The 20,093-nt window shown below is 47.2% G+C and overlaps 6 protein-coding genes across 7 annotated transcripts; 1 reads left to right on the top strand and 5 right to left on the bottom strand.

Moving 5' to 3' along the window:
- Positions 1-47: 47 nt before the first annotated feature.
- On the bottom strand, positions 48-8,629 carry LOC128728325 (dipeptidyl aminopeptidase-like protein 6). Its single transcript, XM_053821948.1, has 15 exons — positions 7,965-8,629; positions 7,696-7,809; positions 6,471-6,585; positions 4,619-4,717; positions 4,340-4,443; positions 4,173-4,270; positions 3,825-4,108; positions 3,619-3,763; positions 3,249-3,537; positions 2,266-3,185; positions 2,003-2,194; positions 1,892-1,944; positions 1,715-1,822; positions 1,006-1,211; positions 48-930 (listed from the first exon to the last, which is right to left on the bottom strand). Exons 2-15 carry the CDS (start codon positions 7,756-7,758, stop codon positions 796-798), a joined length of 2,811 nt encoding a protein of 936 aa, XP_053677923.1. The 5' UTR covers positions 7,759-7,809; positions 7,965-8,629; the 3' UTR covers positions 48-795.
- Positions 8,630-9,741: 1,112 nt separating this feature from the next.
- LOC128728336 (NADH dehydrogenase [ubiquinone] 1 beta subcomplex subunit 1) lies at positions 9,742-10,171 on the bottom strand. The gene has a single exon (XM_053821960.1). It carries the CDS (start codon positions 10,031-10,033, stop codon positions 9,863-9,865), a length of 171 nt encoding a protein of 56 aa, XP_053677935.1. The 5' UTR covers positions 10,034-10,171; the 3' UTR covers positions 9,742-9,862.
- A 609-nt stretch (positions 10,172-10,780) lies between these two features.
- On the top strand, positions 10,781-12,223 carry LOC128728332 (syntaxin-16). The gene is made up of 5 exons (XM_053821954.1): positions 10,781-10,861; positions 10,981-11,078; positions 11,157-11,247; positions 11,311-11,392; positions 11,470-12,223. Exons 1-5 carry the CDS (start codon positions 10,781-10,783, stop codon positions 12,090-12,092), a joined length of 975 nt encoding a protein of 324 aa, XP_053677929.1. The 3' UTR covers positions 12,093-12,223.
- A 256-nt stretch (positions 12,224-12,479) lies between these two features.
- LOC128728334 (cytochrome c oxidase subunit 6A, mitochondrial-like) lies at positions 12,480-13,193 on the bottom strand. The gene is made up of 2 exons (XM_053821957.1): positions 12,989-13,193; positions 12,480-12,850 (listed from the first exon to the last, which is right to left on the bottom strand). Exons 1-2 carry the CDS (start codon positions 13,083-13,085, stop codon positions 12,615-12,617), a joined length of 333 nt encoding a protein of 110 aa, XP_053677932.1. The 5' UTR covers positions 13,086-13,193; the 3' UTR covers positions 12,480-12,614.
- Positions 13,194-13,662: 469 nt separating this feature from the next.
- Positions 13,663-15,550, bottom strand: LOC128728335 (small ubiquitin-related modifier 3-like). Of its 2 annotated transcripts, none has more exons than XM_053821958.1 (3): positions 15,430-15,550; positions 14,629-14,757; positions 13,663-14,520 (listed from the first exon to the last, which is right to left on the bottom strand). In XM_053821958.1, the coding sequence occupies exons 1-3, from the start codon at positions 15,445-15,447 to the stop codon at positions 14,374-14,376; spliced, it is 294 nt and encodes a 97-aa protein (XP_053677933.1). In that variant the 5' UTR covers positions 15,448-15,550; the 3' UTR covers positions 13,663-14,373. The 2 variants fall into 2 exon arrangements, with proteins under 2 accessions (XP_053677933.1, XP_053677934.1); XM_053821959.1 differs by having other exon boundaries at positions 14,629-14,748; positions 15,430-15,447.
- A 1,053-nt stretch (positions 15,551-16,603) lies between these two features.
- Positions 16,604-20,012, bottom strand: LOC128728326 (glutathione hydrolase 1 proenzyme-like). Its single transcript, XM_053821949.1, has 10 exons — positions 19,910-20,012; positions 18,895-19,137; positions 18,411-18,821; positions 18,150-18,350; positions 17,829-18,075; positions 17,617-17,761; positions 17,486-17,531; positions 17,174-17,414; positions 16,979-17,092; positions 16,604-16,909 (listed from the first exon to the last, which is right to left on the bottom strand). The coding sequence occupies exons 1-10, from the start codon at positions 19,918-19,920 to the stop codon at positions 16,763-16,765; spliced, it is 1,806 nt and encodes a 601-aa protein (XP_053677924.1). The 5' UTR covers positions 19,921-20,012; the 3' UTR covers positions 16,604-16,762.
- Between the last annotated feature and the right edge of the window lie 81 nt (positions 20,013-20,093).

Here is a 20,093-nt window from a genome sequence, read left to right as displayed (position 1 = left end):
GCAAAGAGTGAACTATGAAAGAAAGGCTTGAAACTCTTCGTTTTTTTTACTTCATTTATTAGTTTCGTTCTCCAACGCCTCGCCCCTCCAAATTCGGGGGGAGGACCGGGATGGCGTGTCAAGTAACGAAAGTTGGAAAAAAATATATGGGATTTCAACATGGTATTTTTGTTTCATTTTCTTAGGGAAAGTTTTTACTCTGCTTTTCTAGCGACAATCTCGAATCTTCTCCCGATCTTGCCTAGTTGGAAGTGTTAAAATCTATCGCACAAACACACAGACATACAGACACGAGCGCGTGCGAGGGAACGCACCACCACCCACACACACACACACACGCAGCCACCAGGATCTGGCAGGACTCGTTTAGGGGTGTGGAAAGAAAACGTTCATTGAGGGCTTCGGTTGTTGATTGAATTGTTTTTTTTTTTGTTTGCCTCGCTTAAGGGATCAAGTTTTCATGTGGGTGTGCGGATGTGTGCGTCCACGCACACACGCGTGTGCGTCTATGATTTCTTTAAATTTGTTTCCATTTAGTTTTTCGTACACCTTGTTTGTTTATAAGTATCATTTATCTCTCCACTCGTCTTCCTGCAAATGTTTTGATGCGTTTTGTTTTCTCTCTATCTCTTTCTCTCCATTACTGCGTGTAATTTGTTGTTCGTGTTTTTCCGCCTCGTCACTCCTTCTCCGAGTTTCATTTTCATCTCACAAATTTAATTATCATTACTCTATCATTATTCAAACGTCCGCGTACGGTTCGCCCGCGGTTCGGTTTCCGGCCGCCTGGAAGAACTACGTTTTGGACAGGAAGAACGCCGACGTCCAGTCCTGATTATCGTTGCCGAAGTTCTCCTCGATGTACGTCTCGATCGTGTGGTAAAGATGCTCGGACACGCTCCGGTACTCATGGTCCTCGTCGACGTACATCTGGAAAAGCGGGTCGTTTATTTGTTTTTTTTTTACATTGAGTTTGAGATTCGCTTGGAGAAGGGCAAAATTTACCTGATGCCGAAAAATGATGCCCCGGTTAACGAGGGACCGTGTGAGCAGGGCAGCATGCTGTTCATGCACAACACAGTCAGCTGTGCTGTGGATGAGCAGGAAGTTCTTCGACGCCAGACTGGCCACCTTTGTCGAGAGGTCCGATTCGATCAAGGACCGCTCGACGTCGTCCTGCTGCAGTACGTACCGTTCAGTGAAGAACGAGTCTGAAAAAGACGAACACTCGGATGACTACTTTTAAACCCCAGTGCATGATGGGCATTTACCGTCATACATCAAAATGAAGCACAAAATAACAAAAAAAAACTAACATTTTAAAACTAATGCAGTTTGAAAGACAATAGACCGATTTTCAAATCTGTTAGCATTTTGAAAAGAAAAAATGTCAAATTTTTCTAATTGCAGCTAAATAATAACTTAGAATTCATTAAAAAGCTATTAAATAAGTGATTATCGTCAAAACGAAGAATGCATTGAAACAATGCATTGCCCTTGTGTCAATGACTGGGCGACTCCATCGGTGATTCAAGTAAAGTTGCCGTATAACCATTATTTGATTTACAACTGTCATATCTACCTTAACACATTATCAGGCATTCAGTTTTTGTTTTATAAAATATATTTTGATGCCAAAGTTATTCAAAATTTATATGTTACTCTGTTTGTATGAGAGGTGCCCACTGTGCAGTGGCCGTAATTGAACTCTTACCGTAATAGCGGAATGAAACGATCGGTGAGATGGCAGCAACACACTTCAGTACCTGGTTTGAGTCGGTTGCCAACATTTGCATTGCGATGTAGCCACCATAACCCTTGCCTGCGAAGAAATGAGTGTGTTAGAGTTTGCTAGAGGGGATAGTGAACCCATTGGGTCGTGAACACCTACCATACACGCAGATACGATTCGGATCTACCAGTTTGAGGTTATCACGCAAATACCTTTTGAAAAAAAGGATTCGTTAATAAGGCACAAAAGCTCTACAACACTCGAACTTACATGAGAACAGCTAGCTGATCCTCAACCTCGATGCCAACACGTCCTCGGATCTGCGTTTTAAGCGATTCACCCTGAAAACCAGACCCCCTGGCATCGATCTGTGCGATGATGTACGATTGATGACTGCAGAGGTACCAATTCCAGTCAACACTGTACTCCTCCGATACGAGCTGTCGCTCTGGACCGGCCTCACTGCAGGTGATAAAACAACCCCCGACGGTTAGTGAGATGTCCCCTAAACCTCAACACCTCCAGTCACTTACATATGCAGTATAAGCGGCAGCTGGAGGTCGTCATCTTCCTTTACGCCAGGTGGCAGGAACAGCTTCACCTGCGCGTTAAAGTCGTACTTGATCTGCACGCTAAACGTCATGATCTGGGGTTTGGCGAGCTGAGCTAACTGATCTCGCAGCTCACTGCCATCGTTCAGGATGCGAACCTTCCGCTCAGAACCGGCCTCCACCAGGTACGTTGAGGGTGATTCCGGTCCGAGGCATTCCTGCACGAAGTACGTGTAGTCGTCGTTAAACGCGACCCGGTTGTACAAGCAGTTGTTGGGTCGTCGACCTGACGTATCGCTGTCACCATCTCCACCATCACTCCCGTCTGATGGTCCACTTCTACCGCACGTCACGCAGTACGGTACAGCCGAACCGAATGGTCCTCGCAGCAGTAGTACATCGCTCGCGTTGTGACCACCACCACCTGCAGGTGTTGGATCGGCAGTAGCACCAGCACCACCAGCTACGGATGCAAGCTGATCGAGCCCTAGAGGGATTTTGTAAAGATGACGCTGGCCTGGTTTGTGGTAAGGTGCGGCTATGAAGTAGACGAGTCCGCGTCGTTCGTCATACCCCACGATCTCCGTCACCTCGTACTGGCCCATTGTCAGTGTAACAGTGCGTTTTGTCCCTAGCAACACCAATACCAGGTGGCGGTAGTATCCGTGCGAGCCGTCACGCACGTTTAACCGCTTCAACATGTACAGGTGTCGAGGCATAGCTGGTGGTGGTGGTGATGATGGTGGTGGAGGTGATGCGGCCATTGTTGGCTGCACGGTAGCTGGGGTGGGGGGTTGGGGAGCGTCGGCGACAACACCTGCTTCAGACACCGGCAGGCGAATGAATAGAGGCGTTTCACCGATCAACACCCACGAGTTGGCGACGGCTTTCTCTTGGAATATCTGCAAGAAGGAGGAGAATCAGTTCCGTGACATGGAATTAGAGACGAAGGAGAGTAACCTAACCTCAACGCAGGTGAACGTCGGTGCCCTGCAGAGAAGTACGTGAGCCAGACTCTGATTGCGACTGGCGTAAGTCACTGACAGCTCAGTTGAAGACAACCAGGCCATCCCTCCAACATAACCGTCAGTGGCACGGATATGCGTCGGCAAGGTGATCGGCTTCGGGAAGATGTACTTCAACACACCCAGATGCACGACGTGTACCGTCACAGCCGGATTGTCCGAGTGTACCTTCGGATAGCGTAGGCTGCGAATTTGCGGGTACTGCTGACCTTCACCGTACCATAGGTACCTGAAAGGAGTAGAAGAACATTGTCAAAGGCAGGTCGGAGAGTGCAAAGTGACTAGCGCATCCTCCGGTGCGATACTTAACTGGTACTTTTGCACACTCGATAGGTTGAACGAAAGGAACGACAGGTACTGGCCATCAGGGGAGAACAACAACGACGGTCCCTTCAACTCAGCCACGTTCGAGTACAGCCAGTCAGGCACTCCGTTCAACACCGGTCCGTCTCGCCCTGCGTATAGAGCTGTGTAAGCTTGTGAGATGTGCAACAGAAGAAGCAAAATTACACTCACCACTGGTAGTGATGCGGCAGATCAGATCATACTGCACGCGTGGTTTGTAGTAGACATCACCCTGGTGGACGTAAGCGATGCCCTGCGAGGATGAAGACGACCCAGACGACGAGGACGACGACGGGGATGATTGGTGGGTAGGTTTATCACCCCCAAACGTACCAGACGACCCATTTGAGGCTGCTGGAGCCCACAGGACGTGCTGCAGTAGGGGTGCCTGCTGATCACCTTCTTTAACCGACAGCGAGAACACGTTCGACGTCGCCAAATCGTACACGTAGTAGCTGTGGGGGTTTATGCGCGTTAGTTAGCGGCTTCAAAGACCGGGGGTGACCTTGAAACATCTACCTGCGATTGTATCGCTGCTGGTTGTTGCCGTTTGAGGCGTACAGAAGGACGAAGTTCCTGTCCGGTGACACATCGTAGTTGTCCACATTGAGCTGCCTCTGTTGGTGTGCGAATGGGAAGTGTAACACAGTATGTGTTGACAGAGTGATGGAAAGACGGGCACTTACGAAAGTGGCATTATTCATGAGAACGTCAAACCGGAAGCCACCGTCACGGGTGATCTGCAGCGCCGTCAGGCCACCCTCCGAGTTGATGAACACGTACTCATGTCCTGCGCCGCGGGTGGCCCCAAAAATAAAATGCCGGAACCGGAAACAAAGCAGAAACGGGAAGGAGAGAGAAAGAGAAACGAAAAAAAGAACCAATGGACCGCAGGCATCGCAGGAAGTCAGCGCGTTTTTCTTTTATGTAGATTGTGAGGAGTTGAAGGCGTCTAAAGGACTTACGGTTGATCCAGGACCCATTCTGCCTGTTCCACTCGTATCGGCCGGATTTGATATCGTACAGCGATATTCGGCGCCCGTGCAGCTTCGAGCTTTCGATCTCTACGGGAAAATGGTGGTCGGGGCAGAGGCAGAGATGAGAAACAAATGAAAGGAGAAGAAGAAGAGAACGCAAAAACACAACCACCGAAGGCGAAACGTAAATCCACGGAAGGAAAATGATACACAGAGACAGAGACAAAGCGAGAACGGAAGGATAAACAGATATAACAATAAAACAGAAAGATAGAGAGAGAGAGTGAGCAAGAGACAGCACAAGAGAACATCGATACACTACGACACACGCATCAGGCATTGTGGTTGCGAGCTTCCGGTTCGTATCCGTCAGGACGATTCGGACCATTGGAAAGCGCTATTTCATCTCTAATTTGAAAGTTTTTACATTCCATTCCGCTGGTCGCATAGCTAAACACACACACACACACACACGCACGGTGCAGGAAACTATAATGGTGACAGACACGTAACAAGAAGGACTAAGAAAGGACACGCTCGATGGAGAGAGCATGGCTGAAAGCATGAGAAAGCGAGAGCAGAAGAAAAACAAAACAATGAAAGCTGGTGGAGGCGAACAACTGCTAATCTGATGTTCGCCTGTGTGATATGCGTCCGTGTCCTTTCGCGGAAGTCACAACGCCCCGACATTACAAGGACGAAATATGTCATTGAACGACGACCGGCAGGGATGAGTGAAACACCAGGCGCCTCCATCACTAGTGCATGTCGTAATTTCGCAGGGGAAAAAGCCTTCATAGGAACAAAAGAAATACGCATCACCACGGTATGCAATTAACTATAATTAAACCACTCCCGCCCGTCAAGGTGCGCTTATTTTGCGTGCCATTTACTTTGTTATTGTTTTGGAGCGAGTGTCAAACGCGTTCATGTCGCGCCGCTATTAACGGAATGCCAATGACATTAGGGCGCAACTGGTAGGATTAAGCGACCGTATTAGGGGAATTAAATTTCGCACTCAACAGCTCAGTGGCTGTTGGCGACCTTTTGGGGAGAGGGTCACATACAACAACAGCCCTTTGGGTATAGGAGGTCACAAGGGCATAGAAAAACGTGCGTTGACATGTGCACAAGCTTGTTGCCGTCGCTGACTCGGTTTACTTCCTTTGTGTTCCGGTTTTTGCCCATGGAAAGGGTGGCTTCGATTTGCCTTCTTGGAAGCGAAAAGCAACAAGCCCGTATCAAACGACATCTCATCCGTGCCTCGGGGAAGGAAAGAAAGAAAAACAAATGCGCCCCCAAAGGACTCTCGTGTGGTACGCCTAAGCACACATACGGATAAATTTACGCATCCTCTTCAATCGAGTGGCCGAGGCAGCGCTCCTTTTGCCTACATGCTTGGCCGTGTGCGTGTTATTATATTTTATTGGGGCTATTTTTTCTACGTCAAAGATGTTTACGTCCTGCAGGCTGTCATCCGTGCAGTCCAAGAAGGAGGAAAATAAAAGAGTTCCTTGGAAAAGCGCGCACACACATACACAGCCACAGGAAGCAAGGCTTGGGCTAGATGAAATGCTGAGCTTGGGGTAGGCGGAAAAACGACGCCATGTGCATTTCGTGCAATGGATAAAGAAAGGCGAATGGAAACAGAAGAAAAAAGAATAAAGCAAACGCGACCGAAAGCGAAAATGTAGCACGTGAAGGGTGGGCCTAGTGAAATGGGCCAGGTGTACTACATGACGGGCGGAAAAGTGGGAAAACGGGATGGAAATGCGATGCAGGCTTAAACCGGCTTAGACATGAAACATGTACGAAACGGAACAACACAAACTCAATGCACCTGGTGACAGAAGTAGAATGGAAAACACAATTAGCCCCAATACGGCGGCGATCACTAAAAGCGCAATAAAAATGCCTCTCCAATTTCTTTTTTCCGAGGAAGAGACAGTTAATTCCTATGCAGAAGAATAAAAGCGAGAAGAGAGAGAGAATTTGGGATTGTTTAGAGAAAGGAGGAGAAATTAGTACACAAGAAGAAAATGAAATAGAGAGAAAGAGAGAGAGAGAGCAAGAGAGAAAGAAAGAAAGAGAGAGAGAGAAAGAAAAGAGCGATCAGTTTTCCTTCGTCACTTTTTCTTCTTCTTTTTTTGTTTGAGGGTTTGTTTTAGTTGATTTTGTTGTTTGGAGTGGATGTAAGTGTGTCTGCGCGTGTGTGTGTGTGTAATTGGAAGTATCACGTTCCTGCGCTTGGTCCAAGAAATGAGGTTAGGGCGCGCGCTTTTCTAGGACCAACTTAAATAGCCCTTTCTCCACACACTTGTACCGGGAAATCCTTCCACCTTTGTTGGACATTTTCGTTGTTTTTGTTGTTGTTGTTGTTGCATTCCAAGATTCTCCCTCGACATGTGTGAGTGTGTAGGTGGGTGAACGTTTCTATGTTTCTTTTTTGAACATTTTCCGCGACATTCGATTAAGTGTGGTTCAATTTTCCCCCCTTTTTCACGCCGCTACAGTACGACGAAGGGGTAGCGTGGCGGTGGTTGGGAGGGAGGGGGAGGAAGGTGGAAATTGTAGGGTTAGCTGTGCCTGCTGTTTCCCTCGGTATATCGTTTCGCATATTGGTTTCTTGTTGTGGAGAGAAGGCGATATAGAGAAGAAGCACTCTAACGAGCCACTAGCAGCGCGCGATAACACTCTAAGAGTAGGAAGGGCAGGATGGTTCAGGTGAGGTTAGGCTAGGTCTAGGGCTAGGCGGCACTAAAATCAGCAAAAGGTAAGCAAAGTAACAGAGAAAGAGAGAGAGAGAGAGCGAGAGAGTGTGAGAGTGAAAGAGACAGAGTGAGAGGGTAAGGAGAGGGTAGGATCCAAGGGGTGAAAATGTGTCCTTAGGGAGCGCGGATGGGTACAAAGAAGAAAAAAAATCGGAGTACTGATGGAAGAGGAGGATGGGAGGAGATCCCGCATCCTTGCGGGAGGGGGGTGGGGGGAAGGGAACGCCAAGGAAAAAGGGAAAGGTGGGAAAGAAGGGGAAAGTCTTGATCTTGTTGTTGCGTTCAACACTTCACCTCGAACTGCGAGTCCTTCTTGTTCCGAACGGTCGCATGTCCTGTGCTCTGGACGGTGTTCATCTTCGATGTCCTTCGGAGGTGCTCCCTCTCTCGCCAACCCGCTGCCCCCGCCTGGAGCCCCTAGGCAAGCGTACCAACAGAGCCAGCAAGCAATTGAAAAAGAGAGAGAAAAAGAGAGAGAAAGAGAGAGAAAGAGAGAGAAGGATAGAGATAGTGGGAGGCGCCTCCCGGATGTGGCTTTGATTGGGCGCTGAAGTGCTGTGTACTTGATATCCCGCTGATGCTGCACGGGAGTCCGCTTGATTGATGCCACTGCCACCGTAACAGGAACGGCCGAAATGGAGGCGGTTTTTCCTCTTGCTTTTCCACTCTTTTTCTTCTTTTGTTTTCCTCGCCTGTCGCCTACTACCGAGCTTTCACACAAACGGCAACCCTACGCCTTTTGCCCCAAAACAACACTGCAGCACACGGAAGTTGAAGCGCTCTAGCGTGTCCTTTTTCACTGCTGCATCCTTTTATTTTCGTTCACTTTCGCTACTGTCCGTCACGCGGCTCACGGCCCAAGGATGCCACCGACGACACCCAACACCTTCCCATGCAGAGATGCCACCACACCAGCGACACACACACACGCGCACACATACACCCACACGGTTCGCACACTCACACGCCAGCGCACGCAGACGTCCACATGCCTTGCAGCTGGCGTTCTGCTGGGAAAATGCGAGGACTCGAGCGCGGTTCGACACCGAATTCACTCGCTAGTCCTGTCACACTCGAAGGACACCGTGCCTGGGTGACACGCGGACCACAAAACCCCTGCCCCTTCGCTGTCCACTGCCTCACGCGGACACAACTTCGTCCTTTTTGGGGCACGACTTTTTCCCGTGCTCGTGCAAAACCAAAACCCGCGGTGCTGGGGACACGCGAAACGAACTGCGTACGAGCGTGTGCAGGAATGAATGAACGAGTGAAACCCGCAAGGACATCCAGCAGCAGCAGCAGCAGCAGCAGTAGCAGGAGCATCAGCAGAGGACCGATCCCTCACTGGCACACACACTTAAACACGTGTGCGATTGCGAGCGGGAAAACCCGCAACGTGTGAAAGCTCTCAAAGTGCTCTCTCTCCGTTCGTTTGGGGATCCCCTGGGTAGGATCCTGGCGCGGTTTGGGGACATTTTGGCATGTTTATCCTTTGCCGATCTGTGGTCGATTCTCTTTCGCAAATTGAGAGATTCTCTCTCTCTCTCTTTTCCCACCGCATGGACAACTCGCAAGGACACGCGAGTGTGCAGTTTCTTCTTCATCGCGAATGGAAAAGCCTCCCTCCCATAGCGAGTTAAAAGACAAAAAAATACGTTTCGCATTCTCCTACGGACGCGATCATGCGTATTAGCGCCTGTGGGTGTTGCTTTGCGTTCGGCACCAGTAAGATCCTTCTCGTTTTCTTTCTTACCCCATAAACCGCACGAGATTGTTTCGTGCGACATCCTTTGCCGGTTGGCCTGCAAGCCCGTTCTGCTCCCGCTAAGTAGGTGCCTCGCATGCACCCGAAACTGGCACGGAACTATAAAACATAGCCCAAATAACGCAGGCGACCTAAAATCAGTTCTGTAAACCACAGAACGAAAGCGACCCAGATGTAATAAAATATTCCGTTGACCGCAAATCGAGCTGCTTGTTTCTTTAGAGGGGTGACACGAGATCGCTTCAGCCACCACCTTAAGTGGACCACTTTTTGGGGGTACGTTCAAGTGGCAATTAATTGCCCTACTGTTTTTGTCACTCTAGCAGCATGAATTATTAATGCCTATTAGGATGCATTGTGCAGTTTAGCATGATTTCCGATGTAAATACTCCGCGGTAATCCGTCGTAAAAGAATTTTACATAGAAATGTTTCCCTTGAGCTAGAAACGAGCTAATGCTAAGCACCTTCTGTTAGATACCTACCGTTTTGTGAGTTTTGTGAACAAACAAGACCGAATTATTGTATATCCAGAATTCTCGGCAAACGAATGGCTGAACAAACCCATCTAAATAGAAACCAACCTTCTTTAAGATCAGAACATCAGTGTATTTCGATTGCTATGATGGTATCGTTGGCCTAAAACCATAAGCTTCATCGCTGTACCTAGACACCTGCTTGGTTAAGGTCCTTCCTTCCTATGGCCACGACGGTTTCTCTCCCTCCTTCAACGTGCGCCCGTACAATGCGCTCTTGTCGCGGAACATCGTCATGCGCTCCGTCTCCTTGCAATCGAGGAACCAGCCGATGCAGAACCCGGTCAGCGGCACCGCGGTCCAAGCGTACTGGCGGGTGAGTCCGAAAATCATGTTAGAAGTTGATCGGTGAATCGGTTGAGTGGACGAACTGGTAGTTTGGCGATTGCCTCTAAGCGTGCTGTAGCTGCTTTTGCAACTGGTCCTTCTTCCACTGCCTGGTGTAGCTGTAGTCCGCCGCAATGGACCCGAACGCTAGCGTAGGGAAGATGATGACGACCTTATAGCGGTTCCAAAATTGGCGAATCATTAGCAACTGCGAAGCAGACGAGCGCACAATGGAAGTGGAAAGACGAACGGTGAATTGTACAGAGTCAAACAAGACGATTAGATGAGTGAATTGCAGTTAATTTTCCGCAAACGAGAAGAATTTACTTACCGCTTTAGAGTTGCACAAATTATGTAAGTGTCAAAATCATGGAGCTGACAATTTGCTTGAGCGAGGTATTGTTTTGATATTTTGACAATTCCTGACAGAAGGAAAGATTTAAATTATTCTAAAAATCGGGGTAATTTAGCAGATTAGAGCTCTATTTTTGCGGCTAAAAATAATAAACAGTAAGTGATTGAATGTTGTGTGTAAATAATAAAAAGAGTTTAAAGGAGAAAAGAGCTTTTCCATCGAATGGAACATAATTTTCCGGTCACCATTATGTATCTTTAACTACAGAGTCAGCGAAGTGTCAAACCGTTATCGATCCTACCAAAAATAAATAAACAAAACATACGTATGCAATACGGATCGGAAGGAAAATCCGTGAACTACCAGTAGTGAAACCATAGGAAACACCTTCCGGCAGTATGTCCCATCGAAATTTAACTGAACTATTTCACATGTTGCGGAACAATGCGGTCCATAGCCGGAACGTTGGATACGATAACGTAAGTTACCCAGTAGAATCTAACGAAAATTTGTGCTTGCGAAGTCAAATGCCAGAAGGTAACCAAGCATGCTGGCTTATGACATTGACAATTTCTATTCCGGTTCACGATATTAACAGCATTCGGATAATGAGACTTTACTCGAAGCACCGACGAAAAGCTGCGAACAACCACGCTGGATCGGAAAGTATGATGAGGCGAACTATCTGCTCTTCAAGTGAGTATGCGGCCTATCACTTGCTTACGCTGTTTGTTTCACCATTTGCGTATTGCTATCCTTTCGAACGAATTCAAGAATCCAAGAACGTATCAATGAAGTGAAGAAAATTCAAACTGCCGAAGTGCGGTCGGTACTTAGTGATGAGGCTTCCAATAATAATAGTACGGTAAGATAGGTGCCTTAGGCATCGTGAAGCATTTTCATCGCCAATCGTTTGATTTATTGGCAGGTCGAAAGCTACATGGCGGACATAAAACAGCTGATTTGCACTTGCCATGATAATATCAACTCGTTGCGACGAATGGACAATGGTCAGCCTCAACGAACACCGCGTGGCAAATTGTTTCCAGTCTGCAACTATAAGGTTTCTACTCGTTTTTAATTTAAGGTTTGGAAGATATGCTCGTTAAGAACATCCAAAAGCACTGCCTGATCATGTTACAAGGTCTCACCGAGCAGTACCGGCAGTTGCTGGCACACAAAACCTCCCGAACGTTGAAAACATCCGACGGGCCGAGCGGAACTGCGAGTGGTAGCATCACTAGCGGCCGCCTGCACGGTTCCAAGCACCAAAACTCGGTCGATACGTTCGACAACTTCCTGCAAATGGAGGCGGACTCGCGCGGGGACGAAGACCAGCAGCTGCTGGACGACTTCTTTCAACTTCCGGCGACTGGGCTAACGATCAACCAGAAGCAGATCATGCTGATTCAGGCGGACAACTCGAAGATGCTGAAAAGCCGCGAGGACGAGGTGCTACGGATGACCAACTCCATCACCGATCTCAACGTCATCTTTAAGGACATCTCGAAGCTGATACAGGAGCAGGGTACGATACTGGACCGGATCGACTACAACATTGAATCGGCGCAGGTGCGCGTCAGCGATGGGTTTCGTCAGCTGCAGAAGGCCGATACGTATCAGCGCAAAAATCGGAAAATTCATTGCATAACGCTGCTGGCGTTCGCAATTATGTTCATGATTGTTTTAATTATTTTTACGAAGCTTTAAAGCAACGGCAGTAAGGCTTGGCTGATTCCAGACTGTTTAGCTGCTATTTATTGACTACTGTTCGCGGCTCTTGTGTGTTTATTCTTACTGTAATTATATTCATCAATTATTCTAATAATATAAGAAGGTATGCAAATATTATACCGATGATTAAGTTAGTTTTCTTCATCAAAGCTTTCCTGGGGCACCTTTCGCAGATAATTATGTAATTTATCTACCAGCTGTTAGGCATTGGTATTGATTTGTTATCTATCTGCATATGTCCTGTAGCTATCGATTTTCTTTACGATCAATATGGCAACCTATTTTCGGATGTTACAGAAGTGCTCCGCTAGAAAGCGAAGTCCACGCGGGCCAGTATTATACCCGAAACAAAACGCATTGCTGTTTCGCAGTTGATCGCAGAATTTATTTAAACAACACTATTTGCCGGTTGGAAACAAAGCGGCGCGAGAGCCAGCCTGGAACCAATTCCGGAATGGATTTCGTGCGGATTCAGGCAGCTGTCCCGGTGGCACCCTTCTAATGCTCGTAGCCGTCCGGCAGCGGGTTGGCGTGCGGGTTATGGAACAGGCTCTTGGTGCCGTCACCCCACGGGAAGCGCTTGTTGCGGATGCGCAGGTGTTCGTACTTGACGAACTCCGGTCTCGGGTGGTGGTGTTCCTCCTGGTGCTTCAGATAGGCATTCAGCATGCACAGACCGACGGCTGGCATGGCCACCAGGAAGGACAGCTTCTTCCAGATCTTATAGCCACCGGCTGGCAATAGGGAATAGAACGGTTAGCGTTCTGCACTTCAAAAACATCCGCGGGTGTATTATGTAAGTCTGTCTCACAGCCAGCACGTCTGTCCGTGAGGGGGGCGAACGGGGTGATAGAGCAGGGCACATAACCTACCTTCATGGCCAGACACGGCCGATGGTCCTCCGACCTGGGCGTTGCGGGCGATTGATTGCGTGATGGAGCGGCGCAAGATATGCGAAACCAGCGACATGATTGTAGCAAAGTGAAACTTTTGATCGGCCCGTACTATGAAACTTCTCCGCAGGTTCTACACACAAAAAAGCGCAGTCAAATTACTCCTATGCGATGAACGAACAGATTTGACAGGTCGCCTTTTTCGTCTAGTGCGAATAGAGCATTTCCTTCTCGCTCTGTCACGTGGAAGGCACATGTGGCTGCCCTTTTCTTTCCCATTTTCCAATTGCTACAGAAATGTCAAACACAGTTCAACAATTTTCCCGCTAGATGTCGCGTATAATAGTTTTGAAATAGAAAAAATATTTAAGCAATATATATTAGTAAATATTATTTTTCCAAAATTGCCATTTCAACAAAAAATGTCCTGTTTTAGAGGTTTTAAGTCCCATTACACGTTTGTGGAAGCGCATGCTGGCATGCCTTTTGCATACCTTCGCTTCGTTTCCATGCTAGAGCACATTGTTAACATCATTGCCACCTGCTTACCTTTGTCACGTTTCTTGTTAATTTTGCATTTGCTTGGAACTGAATGTCACAAATACGAATGAACACCAAACAATAGTTTCGATTCGAGGAAGCCGTTTTAATTCTGTTGACGAAATGCATCAGGCTTTATTGTAGAAATAAACCCACACCATGGCTGAAGGCTGGTTTTCCTCGGAATGCTTTGCATTACAATTGAAGAAAATATATACGCTATTTACAATATGAGATAAAATGTAAATAAATGACCACCTGACACAATGTCGTTAACTATATATATGATTTATTCCGTCCTAATAAATATTTCTTCATCCCGTCCGGTAAAACCAAGATGAGTGACGCCCGCACGAGAATTCCATGACACGAATATAGATAATAAACATACTTATTTATTGTTTAGATTGATGACACAGGGAGTTCAAGGAGCGACATTTTGTACGCACAAATGTAGCCTACTATTTTCGCATTCGCTCTGAAGTTCAGATGTTGAGAAATTAATTCATGATACGTGCATGCGTGCCCGCGCTAATGATTCGAATTTTACAGCTTGCGGGTGAACTAAGCTAATGCCATAATTCTATACCTGGCTATGTAACCTCAACTAGCGAAAATCATAGTGAGAAAATGGATACGGTCGCGCGCTTTGAACTCTATCTGTTGTCGCTTTTTTGTTAATAACCTCCCTCTAAGTAATGTTTCTAAGCGCTCTAGAATGAGACCGTGCGTCTAAGGGAAGGTTAGAGATTGTAGTGAATAGTTAATATAGTAAAAATGAAAAATCAAATCACTTAAAATTTATGGAGTGGAGTGTTCCGCGTCTACTTAGTGCGGGTGTCGGATCCACCCGTCTGCTGCTGGTACACCTCGATTGTGTCGCCCTCCTCCATGTCGAGTGTGGTTGGGGTGTCGTTCTCATTGATCGGCTGACCATCGAAACGGAACCGCACGACTTGCAGGGAAAGGCCCTGTGGAGAGAATAACGCAAGCAAACGAAACAAAATGCGTCATTTGAGACTGGAAATGTCGCGCGAGTTTCGTCCGGAAGATGGCATTGCCGTTTGCCAGTAACTTACCGCTCGATCGCAGTAGGCGTTCATCAGCTTTCTCAAAGGAGTATGTTTTTTGATTTTGAACTGCACCACAGCATTATCTTGACCCAGCACCTTCAGGTTGATATGCTCCGACTCCGAGCCCTTGGGATCCTGCGCGGAAGAATATACAATGCATTGTTACGCGGAAAAGCGGGATGTGTGTCGAAGCAGAGGAAAGGACCGGCAATGATCATCTACGTTGAGTCTCCTGTTCCGCTGTTTTTTTATGAAGCGTCCACTGGGAAGGCAAACGGCGACTCGCATAATCGCCATATTGGAAAAAAAAAATGCTTGCATATTCACTTCTACCCCGGAGCAAGCAAAGTAGGATAAAAGGAGAAACGAAATGCCCCAAAAAAAAAGCATGCGACTTCTGCAAGTTTGCGATGGCGTCCCTTCCCACTAACAATGGAACGCGACGAATGATAGCGTGTGTGTGGGGGTACGACAAATAGCGAGCGTTTTAAAGGCGCGTTGCTTGATAGTTGAGGAAAATCTTTTGAATATTCTGTAAACTAGAGAAAGGCGCACATACGAGCACACATACACACGAATGCTGGATAGAGAGAAGCGTCAATGTTCCAGGAAATCTCGCACCGGCTTAACACAAGAAGCCGCATGACAATGGGGTGGGGGTACAGCTATACCGAGTATAATGGCGGCAGCTAACGCGGGTACGCGGAACTTGAAGCCATCCTACCCTATCCAAAGAGCCTTTTTTCTTGAAATTAGGGACGCAGCTCTGGAGAGCAGCGTTTAGCGAGTAAACCGATTCGAACTTACTTTCTTTTCATCTGCCATTTCCAGCTACAATCAGTACAACACTTCACTAAACACACGCTCAAAAAATCGCTGTACAGCGGACAAACTCAAAGAACGGTACGAACGAGCCGCGCTTCACCACGATGAATTCGTTAATGACGGAAGTCAAATTCAAGCCAGAATATGCTACTTTGACGAGAGGCGCTTCGCGTACGCCATTTCTACCAACATTTATAACCCTGGGTTGGTACCTTCAACATAGGTACCAATTCATTGATGTTAAACCATTTACCGAAGCACTATCGTTCGTTTGTCCGTTGTATTCTGTAGCAAAAGAATGGTTTTCATTCATTTATTGAGTTCAATTATAAAACATGTGCTTTTTTGAAGCAATCTTCATTCGATTCACTTTGAAAATCAATTTTTAGAGATTATTCAGCATAATAACCACGGTGTTTGACAACTCTGACGAATTCCATAAACAGAAGTATGAAAAAGGAGTGCGCACTATAATCTAAGTTTTCAATTTATGTGCATTTAAACTCATTTATTATACATTTCTTTAAATCACAATTTATATATATATATATATATATATATATATATATATATATATATATATATATATATATATATATATATATATATATATATATATATATATATATATATATATATATATATATATATATATATATATATATATATATATATATATATATATATATATGTAAATATCCAAATCACACAGTGTGTTGATTTCTTTTTAAATATGTAATAAGCATTATAACTCCAGCTTAACGTGTTAGTTACGTATGTGGAGATTGAACCGATGACTTTACCTCCTAACTCGAAGTTCGTGTCAAGAGTACTTAAGCGCTTCAACAATTTGGGGTATATGCCAAAGAGTGTTAAAATAATATCTCTACAAATGAATTGAATCTCTAGCAACAGTCACGCCATCTATTGAAATTGCCAAACGCCAACCAAAAATAACATCAACCGGAAAAACAGGACCTTTTTGATAGTTACGGCTTATGGGAAAAATGCCTAGCAATCCGGAAACGGATTTATCCGGTTTAAATCATAGGAAAAAAGTTGATCAAACACTTTACAAATCATATGCGAGCTCATTTTAGTATTTATAGAAATTTTTATTATCAACTGTACCTAAAAACATTTTACAAACCTGTACATTAACCACTAGCACCAGGAAAACGTTGCCCAAGCAACTTTTCCACCTTATTTGAGATAAGTGAATCCTGCCCGCATTGCTTTGCTTACAGAGAATGGTAATTACCCGTGATTTTTCAACGTCTTGTTCTAGAGCTAATAAGAGCAGAACATGCTAAGCTCAGAAACCAGCTACATCACCACCCTTACGGAAGTCCGCGTTTGCGTACACACCGGACGCGTTTTGGGCGATCGCACAAATTATGGAACCCCGTTCCCGGTACCTTATCGTCTGATGTCCTTTTTCTTGCAACCCTTTTACAACAGCCTACGATGGAGCAGAAAGGAGAAATATTAAAGCATCCACTTCGAATGGTATTTTACTGGCTAAACTTACGTCTAAATTGCCATATTCATACTGAACTGCCATCGGAACGAGCTGGTGGTGAAACCGAGGTGCATCGATCGCTTCCTTGATGTCATAACCAAACCAAAGCACACGCATTAAAGTCTACAAAGCAAGGAAGAGGTGAATGGCGAAGATCTAAATAATGGTAACCCTCCGTCAAAGCACACTGATAGCTGATCGTACCAAAGCAACTGCAGTGGTGATTTTGGTTCCTCCGGCAGCACCGACCACCAGCTTAACGTTGTGATCCGAGTCCGTCACTATAGTCGGCGACATTGACGAGAGGGCTCGCTTGTGTGGCCGTATAAAGTTAGCCCTGGACCCGGGTAGCCCAAAGTAATTGCGCAAACCTGGCGACGAGAAGTCATCCATACCGCTGTTTACGATGATGCCAGTGCGAGGACCCATCAGACCGGCACCGAAACTACAAAACGTAACCATCGAACCTCATTATGCGAGCCTGATCATGTTCTTTTCTTATCGCTGAGCACTTACTAAAAATTCACTGAGCTCGTCACCGAAACGGCATCTCCCGATGGTGCTGTTGTGGATGAGTGAAAAATGTGAATGTGTGGGAAATCAATTCACAAAATCTGCCAGCAGGTGTGGAGTGGACTGGGACGTACCTAGAATCGAAATGTGTGCCGTGCCATCGTTGTTTGGCGTGAAGAATTGACCATCATAGTCCATCGGATGCTTACGAGTCAGTCTGTCGTCTATTCTGTTGCGTATGGCGTCAGCATATTCCGGTGAGGTGAGATTAGCAGCAAGCTAGAAGGAACATCTGAATAGATAAGAGCACCCTTAAAAACAAAGATGTTTGGTTAAGGTGCCATACTTCTGCTACATCCACAAAGGCAGGATCACCGATCTCCGTTCGTTTGCCGTACGCGAATTTGAACGCCTCCACAATCCGGTGTACAGTACGGATGGTCTGCTCGATGGTTCGTGCATCGTCCGGTTGGAAGTTGTAGCCCTGCAAGATGTTCATGATGAACGCGAGTAGTACACCACTCGCTGGTGGTGGCACTACGTACATCGTGTCACCTTGCAGATCAATCGGTATGGAATCGTTCCATCGGACGCTGAGGTTCCAGATCACAAAAAAGAAAGCAGCTAGGGTTACTACACCGGATTGGGTACCATATCACGCACCTACCTGTAACTCCGTAGGTCCTCCGCCGTTATGATGCTACCCATATCACGAAGATCTGCCGCGAAGTTGTCCGCTAGCTCACCGTTATACAGTACGTCTCCTCCTTCAAGCGCAATACGATCTAACGTGTCACACAGTTTCGTAGGCTGTATCAGATCACCCTGCTGCTTTCCTCGACCAGTCACCGGGTCAGTGAACAGGTCCCTGTGAGTGCGAAAAACGCGTCAACTCCACCTGTCAGGCCATAAGCACCTGCCAACCCACCTGATCTGCTTGTCAGCAAGAGCCTTCGCGTTGAACGCGAGCGAGTCCTGCATGTGCTTGGATATCGGGATGCCCTGTCGACACAGGTCCTGTGTAGGGCGCAGTACCTCAGCCCACGGAAGCTCTCCAAAGCGCTGGTGCGCCTCCCAGTACCCCTTCAGTTCGCCGGGAATTGCCATCGAAAGTGGACCCTCGTTCGTCGTGCTGGGATCGTGCAGGTGCATCTCCTCTGTCGCAGCACCTGCCGCTATCTCGCGAGCATCTAGCGTATAGGCACGGCGCTCTTTTCGCCTGTACACGTTCATGATGAAACCCCCACCAAGGCCCATCGACTGCAGGTTCGTCAACCCGGCACAGAACATGGTCCCTATCGTGGCGTCGATTGCGGAACCATTGCGTTTCAGCAGGTCCCTGTGGGGGGAGTTGGACGTTTGTAGACAGTGTTTATTGAGGACGAGACGCTGCGTTGGGCCAACAACCTTACCGGCCAATGTTGCTACAGATGTCCGAGTCCGAGCAGATGGCCGCCGATTCGTACATGTGCAACGTGGTGTAGGACAGCTTCACCGAGAGGTCAGTATGGCCGGGATCTGGCGGTATGAGTCCTTCACCAGCAGCAGGACGAGACATCAGTCTGTCAGGACCCGTCCCGTACGGTCCCGTGCCATACCAGAGCACCAGCAGTATCGCCAGAAGCGGCACAACCCAGGAAGACACTAATTTAAGGCTGTTGCGAGAGACATGCAAAAAATACATGAGCGTTGGTTGTCATGACACTTTATGAGCTTCCCTGATGCAAGCTTGCGTCATTTCTGATGCAAATGCAACCGTGCAGTGAACCAGGCACGTGGCCACCGTAACATTCCAAGACTTCCCAAGGTCACTGCACACCCGGGAGGGATAGTTTGCTCGCGAAAGGATGTTGCCAACCAATGCTGCAATTGCGAACCGGTGCAATCACCCGCATGACACTTGCTCACTCGTGCGCATGCCCTCTCTCGTGCGTCCGACGTTTGAGAAAAAAACGGGAAGGAAAAATATGTAAACCACACAAACGCTGACACCCGACACTCCACGCACGTGAGGAAAGATACCAAAACTCGTAACCCTTCCGGCACGCGAGTCCGAGCGGAGGCGGGGAGTGCGTGTGTGTGTGTGTGGATTCGATGTGCTCAAGAGGTAGTACAGCTGTGAAGTGGATGAGCGTCACCACAGAAGAGGTGTTCCAGATAAGAGATAGCACGCGAAGGAACCTCACTGATGCACTGTCAAAAAAAAAACAACGAAAAACCGGAAGCACACCCGAAAGAGAGCGAGAGAGAGAGAGAGAGAGAGAGAGAGGGAGCGAAAAAGGGGTTCCAGAAGCCCCACATTTGCAGCGTTATTGATCGGTGAGGGCTCGTGCCGGGAAATTCTGAAGAAGTTTTGATTGCGCGACGGCACGAGTTGTACGTAAAACTTTTGATCGAGTTCTCCACCAGGGGGCGCACTATCCTTACCAGTTGGCCATCGTGCGCGGGAGTTTGGGACTTCACTCGCACTCGCACTTGCACACACACACACACGCGGTGGCACGTGCTTCACAACGTCACCATATCACCCGGGGGTGTGAAGGAATGGGCGGTGGAGCAGGAAAAGGTAGACAACAGGCACGCACGCCAACGGGAAACGAAGGCAAATGGT

Source organism: Anopheles nili, chromosome X (genome assembly GCF_943737925.1).
Source record: "Anopheles nili chromosome X, idAnoNiliSN_F5_01, whole genome shotgun sequence".
Lineage (NCBI taxonomy): Eukaryota > Metazoa > Arthropoda > Insecta > Diptera > Culicidae > Anopheles > Anopheles nili.
The sequence above is the reverse complement of the archived record's forward strand: the minus strand, read 5'-3'. Positions and strand labels throughout refer to the sequence as shown.